At 37.0% G+C, this 14,129-nt stretch overlaps 1 protein-coding gene across 1 annotated transcript in view; it reads right to left on the bottom strand.

Moving 5' to 3' along the window:
- Positions 1-6,955: 6,955 nt before the first annotated feature.
- The window catches only part of kcng4 (potassium channel, voltage gated modifier subfamily G, member 4), a 31,661-nt gene continuing 24,487 nt past the window's right edge, over positions 6,956-14,129 (bottom strand). Inside the window, exon 3 of the mRNA XM_002934951.4 lies at positions 6,956-8,255. Coding sequence (XP_002934997.1) covers positions 7,485-8,255 — 771 coding nt within the window. The 3' untranslated portion in view covers positions 6,956-7,484. The remainder of the gene's footprint in view (positions 8,256-14,129) is intronic.

The raw sequence follows: 14,129 nt of genomic DNA, 5'->3' as shown, positions 1-14,129 counted from the left end.
CCTCTGTGTGAGTATTGCTACAACCCTGTGCACTAATTGTCTTGGACAATAAACAAGTTGGTTTTATTTTTCACCACAAAGAACTTTCTGGCGTCCATTCTTTATATTACTTTGCACACAGCCTAAGTGAGTTGTAGTTGCACTACACCCCAAGGATATTTCCAGATAGCAAAAGCCCATCTGATGTGTAGAGTCCTATGTACCCCATGCTCTAAAACCATTTTAGCTGGTGTTGCCTGTTTTTAAAGCCAAATAGGGAATACACTTCCATTGGACAACTATAACATAGTTACTCAAAGCAGTCATGGCTGAGGAAAGATGAATGGAGTCAAATACATGGCAATGTATCAGGTAGCAGAGGAATGCATCAACGGAAGAATTCGTAGAGGAAAGATCTCTCCTACACCTCCCACTGAGGAAAACAGTCGCTGGAAGTGGAACAGGACTGGACCAAGTGGAGGAGTGGCAGGAGTGCCAAACCAAGCGTCTATAGCAAAATCGTGAGGCGGAAGCATGGTCAGACAGGCAAGTGGTCAGTTCAGGCAGCAAGGTTCAGAGTCGAGGGTCAGGCCAGGTCAGATGGTCAAGATACCAAATAGTAGATAATGTTTAGTGTCTTCACAAGAGAAACAATCATTTTGCAGTGACTCTAGGCCTTTGGTGTCCTTTTAAGTGCATTGCACATGCGTCAACATCAATTCGCACGTGCATTGGTGTCAATTCGCCATGCGGGCACCCGCTTGGGCGAGACCACGGATGCGCCATGTTGAACTAGGGCAGGAACACCACGAGGAGTGCATGCAGGTACCTTACACAATGCTAGAGTTTCAGTGTGTAAGAGCCCTAAGACTGGGGTGGAGGTTATCCCCCCTAAGCAGGACAATTAAACTTAGCACAAAGTCAAAGCTACACTCAAGCTACACTACAATATAAGAACCTTAGAATGGGTCAAACCCCAAACCTCAGTTTGACTGAAAGTCTGTGGCAAAACTTGAAAATTACTGTGATAATTGTCCCCCATCCAACCTGACAGTGCTTGAGCAAACTTACTGGGAAAAGTGGGTGAAAATTACCTGCTGTAATTGCAGCCCAGGAGGTGTAAAGTATTCCGTGCCAATCAAATGGTATAATTCCAGTTTTGTTGCTTTGTAAGAAAGCTACTTATACCACTCAGCCCTGCTACAATTCCTCCACAGCCTCTGTTCCTAACTGCAATCAGAATCAGAGCCTTATAATCCTGTTCCAACTCCAAGACCCCCCTTGTTTTTCATCCTTCATCCTTTAAATATATATATCAATTTTATTTATTTTTTATTATTATTACAGTTATTTTTACAACTTTTACAGTATCAAGGAAGCAAACACATTCTTGGAATGTTTCCTTCATTAGTATTGCCTAATATCCTTGCCTTCTGTATATTCTTCTGCATTTGCTTGTTCTAACAGCCTTCCCCATTGTATCTAAACCCACATATTTTCAAACTGCCACATTCTACTTTTCATTCTGTAAATATTAATGTTGCACCTCTAGTAGCCTTAAGAAATGGTGATCCAGTTACCTGGAAAATACCAGGTCCCAAGCTTTCTGGATAATAGATCCTATTACCTGTACTGTAATTTTAGCTAGTCACAGTTTAAAAGATAAACATGTTAGACACAGGTAGTTTAAGGGCAGGATCTGCAAACTGAATTGGATTTGCTTTTCTATGAGGACTGGAGCTTTTATGGTATTATTATGGATTAAACTTTCAAGCACTCTATTTATTTCCTTGTAATTATTTATGTGATTATCCTTAAGGAATACACAATAAATTACTTTCCTGCAGTTTGGATATAGCATTTCAATCAGCTCAAGGCCCCTGGAATTTTGGAATTGTAGCTGTGGCATAAGATATTTTTTCTAATGGATTTTACCCTTCTTAAATTTCCATGAAGAAGGGTTGTAGCAGTATTTTTTGTTTATTCTTTTACTAATACTGGTATGGGATCCATTTTCTGGAAACCTGTTGTCCAGGAAGCTTCAAATTATAGGAAGGTGATCTTCCATAGACTCCATTATGATAAGTTAATTAAAACTTTCTGAAATGATTTCCTTTTTCTCTGTAAAAGGAATAAAACAGTACCATGTACTTGAATAAGTTACAGTCCTATTGGTAGTGATGAGCAAGTTTTTTCACCAGGCATGGATTCCAGGCATTTCGCTATTGGCAAATTTTTTTGCAAAACTGTTGCTAAAATTAGGCATGACAAAAATTAGCCAAGTGAGGAAAAAGTCGAGGCTAGAACCTCTAACCTCTAGCTAGAAGTTCAGATGAGCCTGTGTATGGCGTGTTTGGATGTCAGGTGCCTTGGTTTGTGTAGGATGCACACTGCAATTTGCAGTGGATTAAAAACCCATAGAAACCTGCAGAGCACAGAGCTGACAGGCATAAAAGAGCATAGTGCTCTCCTGACCCTTGCAGCCCCTGGCACACTCTAGCTTGTGTGGCCCTGTTATGTGCAGAGTGCAGAATATTGCCCTGGGTGCAATTTTCTGTGAAAATTTGACATAAACTGCCACCTTTCTCTTAGCTTTAGTCTTTCATTATTCACTAAAAACGATGGTAGAATTCAGACTCCAAACAATGAATACAGGAAAAAGTGTAGTTTATTTAGCAAATATGTAATTAAAATAGGTATCCTTAATGACTTTGTGTCTGTGTGGGCACAAAATCAGTCTATGGTGCTTATGTAATAAAGGGCACTAAGTTTGCCCAGGAGCAGTAACCCATAGCAACTAATCAGCAGGTAGAATTTTCTGATCAACAACTTATTGGTTGCTATGGGTTACAGGGTTATCTATCTATCTATCTATCTACCTAGCTATATAAGTACACTATAAGAAAGGACATTTTCTCTGCTGATTCCATGCATCACAGTGAGTAACTAATATGAATATCATCAATTTAGTAAATGGACTGGATTAGCAACAGAAAAAAAGGCACATGCTATCCTGTTCATTGCAGGAACCAGGGAACAGACACTAAACCATATGAGTGTTGACAGGTTTAAATTATGCTGATAATAAGCTTTAAATGTCTACAGTAGTACAGTAGTAAAGTAGTACCTTATTGTAAGACAGTAATGTAGGAGATTTATCAATGGCTGATTAGTGGGATTAGGTCACCCAGGCTATCAATTGAAGTCCATAAGCATTTAATAGCTCAGTATTGTGCATAATGCTTTATTCACATCCCAACAGTGCTGTTTTATAGCAGTACAGTTACCAGTTTGCACAAATATGACATATCTACAAACCATTTATCATTTAATCTCATGCTATTCAGAATGCTGATCCAAATTGCTTGCCTTCGCAGTAACCTTTTCTTCCTTTTCTACCTTTCCTTCATCTCCCCTTTGAGGCTTTTTCCACCATCAATAGTTTGTTGCAGTTCACAAAAGAGGCAAGAACATATCTTTTTTATATCCTGGAACAAATTGTTTGTTGTACCCTTGTGTTCCTTAATTATTTAAATAGCTATAGTACAAAGTAGGTTTTGTTGGTGGCAAAAAGTCACCTTAACCCAATTTTGCAGCTTTTTAATAGGATGGTACATGTAAAATCGTTGTAAAATCGTGTTCAACCAATTCTTCTTGTCTGTTTTGTTATTATATAAATTAGTCCCCAACTTTTTAATGTGAAAAGTCACTGAGCAATATGCAATGATGTACCATTGTTCTGCTATAAGAAAGGCAAAACTCTGCCACAAAGAGCAGAATCATATAAGAACACTTTGAATACTATTGCTCATAGTGAACCAATTCTATGTAAGCGATTTGTAATTTGATAGTATGTAGAGTCTTTCTTTACAGTTATTGGTGGCATTTATTGTATTTACAAGCTAAGGAATGGCAATAAGAGAAGGCTCAGTAGGGCACATATATTTTATATCTGACTACTAGATCTCTCCTTCTGACATTTCGTGTCACTTGTGGCTGATCCTGCATTTAACACTTCGGTTTATAACAGATTGTATCATCACTTTGAATTTGCTTTGCAATACTTTTATCACCTCTTTCCACTGGGATTTAAAAAATCTATCTGTCAGTTTTTGTCCTTTCTATAGAGCGTAGTTTGAGCAATTCCATCCTGCAAGGAGAAAGTGATGTCTGCGTGATGCCTAATCATCTGCTCCAGTACCACACCATGCCTCCATATATTTTATGGGGATAGATAAAATAAGAAAATAGGTACATGGGTAAGGCAATAAATAAAACAAAATGAATAAGGTAAGTCAATAAAAAGATAATAAAGGCGGAAATAGACAGATGGATAATGAAAGGAAGAAAACATAATATATAAGGTGAGACAATACATTTAGTAGTAGATAAGGGCATAGAAAAAATAAGGCAATTGATAGATAAAATTAGAAAATAGAATTAGAATTTGTAAAAATAAAATAGCAGATGATTGATGATGATGATGATGATGATGATGGTGATGATGATGATGGATAGATAGATAGATAGACATTTACCCCCTCCCTGCTTCATGAGCAATGGAGGGGTTAATGCAATTCACTGATCACTGGGGATAGACCCTTTTGCAGGGGATAGGACAAATCCTTATACCTGGTTGGGCTAATATGAAGATGTAAGTGGAAGGAATTGTTTCTCTTATAAAAGCAGAATGGATACTTTTTTGTGTTCCACTGCATGTACTAGAAGTTAGATATATATTATTTGAAAACAGAGATACAGAATAACAGCAAAGATAATGATGACAGATTGATGATGATAGATAAATATAGATAGATACTGACATACAAGCAAACGCTTTGACTCCCTCCCTCTGCTCCATGAGCAATGAGGTAGGGGATAATGTCATTCCCCAGATCCCTTGGGGTGGATTCTTATGCAGGTTTTGGGTAAATCATACCTGGTTGGTTGAATAAGTATACGTACCTCTTAGGGCAGGGGTATCAAACTCAATCACATAAGGGGGCCGAAATCTAAAACACTGGCCAAATTTTTAATTAAGATACTGTATGGTCAGGTACAGTCACAGTGCAGTCAGGCGATTGGTGCTGCATGGTCAGGCATAGTCACCAGGGGCCACATAAAACAGCCAGAAGGGATGTATTCGGCCCGCGGGCCTTTTGTTTGACACAGGGTCTCACAATGCAGTTGCAAATTTAACCAGGTAGATTACCAGTTGGGGTAAAATTGTTTTGAGGTGAAGGTCTATTTTCTAACTGTATTATCCAGACATCCCATTTGATCACATTTTTTTTGTTATTTCTTGAACTAAACAAGGCAAAAGTGAAAATAAATCTTCATGTTTGGTCTTTGCCAGGTAGACTATAACAACATAATCACAACAAAGGGAGACAGGAGAGGAATATATACTGGTAACCTAATTATCTACCTCGCAAGTACCAACATGGAGAACCTTCAGTTTCCCTCTTTTCTTTGGTTAGCTCAAGAAAAAGACAATAGATTTGTTCTGATTTAAACAATAGGTCAAAAGTATGTTCAGCAGAAGCCTTCATTGAACTCATGCTGAACCAGGGAGGTATACTTTCCTTTAAAATGCTCATGAGCAGTCAAATAGTATAGTAAAAGAATGAGGCAAATCCTCTGAAAGGCTTCTCTAAGGTAATCACTGAGTGGCTGCTCCTTTTCACTTTCTTTTTCTTTTGTTAGGATTTATGTTAGGACTTTCCGAATTATGGAGGTTTGTTCTGGTGGGAAGGACAGGGCTGGCTTGCGTCCTTCAACAATGCGTTCTGCTCCTCACACTGGATTTTTTACTCGGACCAAAGTGCAACCAGACCCTGGACAGATGTGCAGAAGGGGCTTTTGTGCTCTTGAGCTTCCGTCTGGGGTCTTTGTAAATAACCCCTTGTGTGACTATAGCAAAAGAATAAATATGTAGACAGTATATCCAGTATGTAAACAGTAGCTCCAAATGAAAAAAAAAAGCAGCGGCAAAATACATTAACAAAAGTATGTAACAATTTTATTGAAGAATTTACTAAAAATGAAAAAAGCAATAATATGAAATACTTTGCAGAGGAGTATAGCTAAAAAGGCAAACCAAAAACATCATGTTAAATAGCTCACAAAAAAGTTCAAATAGACAATGCTGAAACAATAAGATGGTGGCAGAAAAAGTCACCTAAGAACACAGAATAAATCAGATGTTCGCCCAATGATTAGGAAAATAAAAATTATATGTATGTGTTGCAAATGTGAAGCCCCAAAACAATTGACATGCCAGTATCCAAATGGCAATATTACACATCCTACATGAGTTGTAGCAACCCCAACTGGGTACTATAGATTCAGTTGTTCATAAGCAATATCCCTGTCATTGGGGGATGGGGAGGTAATAAGTTGTAGGTAAGGGGTGAGTAATGTACCTGTGCAAGGTGTAGCAACGTCAAGCCACTACTTTGCTCAATCTGGCGCAGGCACTATGTTCAGCCCATGTCAACAGCCCATTAACCAGCCATACCGACATTCACTGGTATATCAACTGAATATATGCATTCATCTGAAGTAATTATAGAGTCTGTATACTACAGTGTATATTTAATAGTCATACATTCCAAAAATATTATCATAAAGTTCATCATTTGATAAATTATTCTAAATTCAGTCTCACTTCTTGAGCTGGTAAAAAAAATCATGTTAAAGTAAAATAAAAATAATATAATTATATACTGTTCATTTCAAAGTTTCTGCTTGAAAAAAAATAAGTACAGGTATGGGATCTGTTATCCATAAACCTGTTATCCAGAAAGTGCTGGAAGGCCATCAAATTTTTTAAAATGATTTCCTTTTCTGTAATAATAAAACAGTACCTTGTACTTGATCCTACTAAGGTATAATGTATCCTTACTGGAGGCAAAACAATCCTATTGGGTTTATTTAATGATTAATGATTTTTTAGTAGATCTAATGCATAGTGATTAGTGATGGGCAAAATAATTCGCCAGACATGGATTCGGTGCAAATTTCCGCATTTCACCATTGGTGGATTATTTAGAGAATCAGGCAACAAAATTTGTTTGTTGCGCAGCAAAAAATGTTGCAACAATTTTTTTTGGACACGTAACATTTTTGCTGTTTCGCGGATTTTTCACTGTTTCTCGAGTCTTTTCAAAGATTCGCAATTAGCTCATCACCAATAGTGATCCAACTTATGGAAAGACCCCTTATTTGGAAAACTTCAGGTCCCAAGCCTTTTGGATAACAGGTCCCATACCTGTAGTAAATATTATTTCTATATTTCACAGTCCTTACTTTATATTACTTTCTATCAGTAACACTTTTATAATTGGCTATTTTTTTTAGCCAAAGTTCAGTTCATTTGGTTCATCTCCAGAAAAAAAAATCACATTCAGCAAACAATATGTCAACATCCCTCTTCCTCTAAAAATACCTAGGACAATATAGATGTCATTCATATAATGGCTCCATCCTCCTTTAACTAGAGCTCATTTTCCATTGTAAAAATATTTGTAAGCTTCCTCTGAGACCAAACTGTCTGTATCGTTGAATGTATCACTTTCACCAGACTGATTGGCATCTTTTAACCTCATCAAACGACTCTGCAGTCTTTCCTGTTCTCTCTTGAGTTCGGAATAGCAGCGGGAGAAGGTATGGAATATTGATGTTGCAGGAAAGGCCATAATTAAAATTCCACTAAGAATGCTGCTCAAAGCTACTACTTGACCTGGAATGCTTCTGGGTACCATGTCTCCATATCCTACCGTTGTCATGGAGATAATAGCCCACCAATATGAAGCCGGTACACTCGTGAACTCTTGGCACCTGCCCATTTCATTTTCAGCTAGGTGAACCAAAGGAGCAAATAATGTTACTGCCACACAGAGGAAGAGTAAGAGAAGTCCAAATTCTCTTGTGCATCTTCGTACTGTAAGTCCCAGAGTCTGCAGGCCGAGTGAGTGTCTTGCAAGTCGCATTACATATAATATTCTCAAGGCACGTAAAACACGCAGAACCAGCCCAATCTTCTCCAGGTAGGAATTGCTGCTAGGTTTATCCACAGTTTTTTGCTCGTCCTCCACTATTAGGGAAACATAATATGGTAATATGGCCAATACATCAATAATATTTAGAGGTCCCTTGAAAAACTGGCATTTGCTCTTTGCTTGAATAAAACGCAAAAAGAACTCCAAAGAAAACCAGGCCACACAAATGGTCTCAATGATGAAGATGTTATAACACATCTGGGAGCATTCACCCTATTGAAAAACATACAGACAATTAAAAAATGCCTTTACAATGTAGTATTTTCTACCAAAATCTGCCACAAGTATTGTCATATAAAGCATTAAAATATAGTAAATATGTTTTATTCTAACTTTACATTCAGGAGGGTTTACTTATTATTAATTACTTCATCTACAATCATATCAAATAAAAAAAAAAGAAAGTCAGTTCTAAACAAACAGGCATTATTTTATTCTCACTGGAAGACCCTCTTACAACAATTGACCACTGTTCCTAGAGGACTTTGAAAAAGTTTATTATTGCAATGTTGTTTTAAGAACCCATCGCTCTCCCAAATTTAACCCTTGATAATAGTCTGGAGAATGCTGTGAGAATTCTAGGAAGCATCGTCCAGCAAAAGTAGAGAACCGCTACTATACTTTACATTGGACAAATCGTTTGTTAAGTTGGCCCATGTGTGGATTGAGGAAAAAAACAGATCTAATGTAATAGAAATTGCATTAAAATGCTTATGGCCAGGTTTTAGAGCCAGGATGGAATCCAGAGGACTCTGAACTATGGGGTATGGTCACCGAGGGGTTTCAATGCTCTGGATACTCCTACAACAATAGGACAATGCTGTTATGAAAGTGTTTTATGAATAACAAAGGCATGGCCTGATAAAAGTTAGACACTTTCATTTAATAGTTTTTTTTGTGTTTTTTTTTATAGCAGAACACACTACTAGGGTGGAGAAGGGGACTAAATATTGCTTACTGTGCTTTCCACAATGCCATTGATTCCCTTTTTTCATCAAAGAAAAGCAAAAAGGAATATTCACTACAATGCGGCATGGCTTTCAATCAGAACATAAATGACATATCCCACTTTAGTTCTGATCAAGTAAGCATGGAGAATGGAATCAGAGTATCTAAGATGCTAAAGGGAAATATAAATGGGGCCTGTCTGCTACAGATTAGGTAAAATGTCACTTGTCTTGAAGCCAGAGACAAGAAAAATAATGATGCTGCCGAAGTTCTAAGGTTATTTTGGGAAGTGCTGAATAAGAGGAACAAAAATGGAAGATACTTCATCATACCAATGTCAGTTGCATAAATGAGATGCCTTCATTACCACAAAAAATGAATCTTTCACTGCTGGAGCTGTCGGCAAGGCCAACACTCCACAAAGAAGAGTTAAGTGCAGCCAGTAATAGCAATCAGAAAATTGCATTGAATGGAAAATGCCACAGCAGGCTACTGTTGAATAAGTGGTTTGGGCAAAACCGCCTGTGTAGAATATTGCCCAACAGCACAGTGACAATGAGTTTAACATACAAAATGCAATATTCTCATCTTCTTTCCCCATAATAATTTGTTTGGCTTACCAGCTAGGTACTGTATTTTTAACTATTTTAATTCAAATTGACCACAATATGGCCACAGGAGAAGCAAAACATTTCTTTCCAAAATCTTGGAAGAGGTTAAGTTGGTATACATTGGTTATAAGTGTGAATCCCAGTGGTGCAATGATTGAGGACTCAGATTCGGCAACTAATGCGGGTTTCTGAAAGTATTGGGGCCCAGTGGGGCACTAACTGTGTTAGAGGTTATAAATAGACTCCGCCAGACCCAAAGCGGGGCTCAGTTAGGTAGTGGGTGGTGAGGGAGGCACAAGGGCTGTTGACATCATTCTTGTACAATAGAACTAACTAAGGGAAGGGACTTAAATGCATAGTTTATATTCTAATAATGGTAATGCAAATATTAATATAAAAGTTAGGGTAACACAGTGATATTTTGCAAAAATATAAGCAGAATAACACATTATAATAATAATAGAATTTTAGCAAAGACAAGTTGGCAAGCATTTTCTTTAATGTATGGGTTTTCTGAATTTACAAGCATTGACTACTGCTTTAAGGAAAGAAAACTTGCTTTTTTACATTGGCCTTTTTTTTACCTTTAAATATATTTTATTCACTTTTCTATAAAACCCTTCTTCTGTTTTATTGTTGTGTTCTTTTCTGTTATTTCATATGGGTTCTAAATATCTCTTTGCTTGGTGGTTTGAGCTAACAGCAGGACTATTACCTGGGGCTCGGACTCCAATTAATTGTAGAACATACCCGTGCTACACAGGAGGCTTTTTCCAGCTTTAATCAAAGGCAGACCTGAAGCCTGTGATACAAACAGAACTGATCTGAAATTGTTTAAGGTCACCGACTAACATTGCTGTTAGGAGTTTTTATGGAAACTTTCTCTTTCTGCTTTATTAAAAGTATTTTTCTCTCTGTTTAATCAAATTCTAGTGGTGCTGGGGAAAGATATCTTTATTGGAGCACAACTGCAGAGGTTTAAGATATTACACAATAGCACCGTTCCTGTTTTTGTTGCTGTTGTTGTTGAACTGCACCTGGTATGGCTGTAGGTTATGTAAATAGCAAGCTAGCTACTAGAGCAACAAGTACAACGCCCTGTAATTATAGGACATACAGTTGCAAGAAACTGGGCATATGACTTCAAATAAAGCACATGCAAGATGTAAACAGGGATCGCTACACCGGAATGTATTCTGTTCACCCCTGCCATGAGTGCTGCATATTGTAGTGCTATACTTGACCACACACTTCCTCTTACTCTCCGCATACAATGGACACCCCAATAATTCCTTAAAAAATAGCTCTTAAAACCAAGAATTTGGATGAATTCTTCCGCGCTTTAGTTCTAAATAAGCCTCACTGTATCATTAACAACAAAATACTAGGTCCTTTTAATCATGATTAAGTTTCTTGTAAGCACAGCAAGGCTTGGGAATGTATCTAGATCTTAATTCTGTGGGTTATACATTTGTTTTTCACAACTGCAGCAAAGTAGACTTAAGAGGCTTACAGTGGGGCTGCAAACATCTGCCACCCTTTTCAATAGAGTGGATAGAGCTAGCTATTGCCTTCTAATTCATTTCACCAGCAATATCTGCAGATGAGCAAAGACCAATTTCAGTTTTTTTAAATCCGAATTGTAATTATACTGCCAGGCTTTGCAAATGTACTGTATACCCACTTTTTATAAGCCAGTGCCAATCCATGTTACATTTTGACTTAGATTAAGGTTTCAGGTCTAAGTGTAAAAGGAACGACACAGTCTTGCAATTGTATTTATGGCCACAAGTCATTCTAAATTAGTTATTTTCATTAGCAACTTAGAACTGTCTGCATTCCACTTTTATAATAAACACTGAATCCTATCTGGAGCACACTTACTGCAATCAGAATTGGTGTAATAAAGCACATGCTATAAGCATCATCTTCAAGCACATCTGCACAGTGCAAGGACCATATATGCAATTAGCAGGATGGAATTAAGAAGATGATGATAGAGGTAATGTTACAAGATATGAAATGCTTAAGTTTAAATTTCCCCTGATACGCTCACCTTGGGTTTGGCCCCAGGGGATATGAAAATAAGGAGTGGGGACCACATCAATGAATCAATGCAGTTCTCAATCCAACAAAAAAGTTGTCTGTCCGATCGACATCTGGGCGATTTTTACCCATATATCTGATGGGGAGGCCAATTAGAGGGCACATACATGGGCATTTAAGCTGCCATATCAGTCTGAAAGACCCAAATTTAATCTGCCCGTGTATGGCCAAGAGAAGAAAAGTATTTAATAGTCGCCTGTTTGAAAACAATCTGGTTGTTGATACGGGTTCTAGACCTGGTGCAAACATTGTGGCTTTTATTATATTACTGTAAATAAATCTTGACTTATGCTAAAAAGCACAGACAACCCACTGGCAAGGAAACTGGCAAACAACCATACTGCTAAAAAAGTATTATTTTGGGGAAACTTTTTAGCATAACCTTTTTTCACAGACTAATATTTTAAGTACTCTAGTCTAACAGACTGCTGAACCAAAGAGTTTATTGGTCTGAAATGTTGGCATCAGTTTTAAACTGTCTGTTAGCAAAGCTATTCAGTTTATTTTTACATCAAATGTGTAATAAAGTGACTACACCTTTATGGCTAGGCACTATATCATATAAGAAAATAAAAATCAAAGCACTTCTTAGTATTTGTTATAGAGCATATAAACATATATATATAAACATATTTTTTCTGCTATATAGGTCTACAGATTTTATGCTGTGCTGTACAAAGAATTATTCAGACACAGCAAATCCCTGCCCACAGAGCTTATAATTGCATTTTTTGTTGCCAGAGGCACAGGGAGATAAATGCCTTGTGCAAAATGACATAAAGACAATAGGCGGATAGCTCAAGGCTTCCCTGTTTTGTATCTACATTTACTGTCACTGTAAATACACAATACTTCACTGAGCATATATTTTGTAATGACTACTGTTTAAATTTTTCAATCTTCAAGCTATTTCTAATAGCTTTTTAATCACTTTCTATCTATATTTGTTTATTCTAAAACAGCTATGTAGTATAAGAAATCTTAACTGACAATATGATCACCCAAGGGACACTCAACTCTGAAGTTTTGCAGCAGAATCACACTTAGTACAAGGGAATGCCAATGATGGCATAAGACTTCTATTTCTATTTACAGGATTTAAGAAAACTCAGGTAGTTATCCCTGCTTCATGAGTGCCATTTACCACCCTGTTCAGCTGGTTTCACTCCACATTATGCACACCACACCTTATAAACACAATATAAGATCAGTAGGGGTGCCCTCTCCTTGAAAAATAATTCCTAATTTATAACTCTAGCCTCATAAAATACTGGCCAGGTCCCAACCCCCAGAGACCAGCTAAGGAGATAAGGTGCTATGGCCAGTTTCCAGTGAGGCAGCTTTTGAATGGCTAAAACTAAAATCTGACCCAGTAATTTTTTGCAAGAAGTTTGGGACAAATATATATTCTGTTCTTAATATTTCCATTAGGAAATCCTGTAGAAAAAAATGTAAATGAATGTGTTCTTATTCTTTAATTTGAAATCATTATAAAAAAAATATATATTTTTTTTTATGTCTCTTATATAGTTTGATGCACTGAGTGCAAATAATTCCAGAATGCCAAGTTCTTAACCTTTCACTAAGACACATTTGTTCTTATAAAAATGTACAGTCATTTCTGTTTTGAAATATTGCACACATTGGCAGCAGTACCCCTGAAATGTAATAATAACAACAGAAAGCTGCATAACATATAACCAATTGTTACTATTTTAGTCATGTGTCTATTCTTATCTCTCACTGGGAACTGACAGTCTCAGAAGCAGTCGTGACACTGATACATGACTAGGTGAGAGCCAGACAACTAGAAAGGAGCATTGTAAGGTGAATAATCTGTACTTTATACAGTTTAATATAATAATCATTCATACCTTACTGTACCTTCTTTGTTAAAGAGATACTGTCACCAAAAATTAATTTATTTTTACGTCTTTTATAATATTGTTTTTGAATGCTGTTTATAATTTTGCCTTAAAAGTATTTGCCCAATGCTTTAACATTCCCTATCTGAGCCCCCATGTTCCTCTATGGGGGGGGGGGGGGTGCTATATTTGTGCAGCAGCTAAAAGTTTGAAATGGGACAGTCAGGTTGGGAAAACATTCAGGTTTAGGAACTTCAGGTAATTATTACTTACAAAAGCAGCCTTATCAGTGAAAAATGATTAACATGACCTATAGTATGTATATCTTTATTTATAAAGCGCTACTTATGTACGCAGCGCTGTACAGTAGAATACATTAATACAAACAGGGTGTTAATAAGATAATAATAGATAAATACAAAGTACAGGTATAGGACCCATTATCCAGAATGCTCGGGACCAAGGGTATTCCGGATAAGGGGTCTTTCCGTAATTTGGATCTCCATACCTTAAGTCTACTAAAAAATTAATAAACCATTAATTAAACACAATAGGAT

The sequence above is a fragment of the Xenopus tropicalis genome, chromosome 4 (genome assembly GCF_000004195.4).
Source record: "Xenopus tropicalis strain Nigerian chromosome 4, UCB_Xtro_10.0, whole genome shotgun sequence".
Lineage (NCBI taxonomy): Eukaryota > Metazoa > Chordata > Amphibia > Anura > Pipidae > Xenopus > Xenopus tropicalis.
The sequence above is the reverse complement of the archived record's forward strand: the minus strand, read 5'-3'. Positions and strand labels throughout refer to the sequence as shown.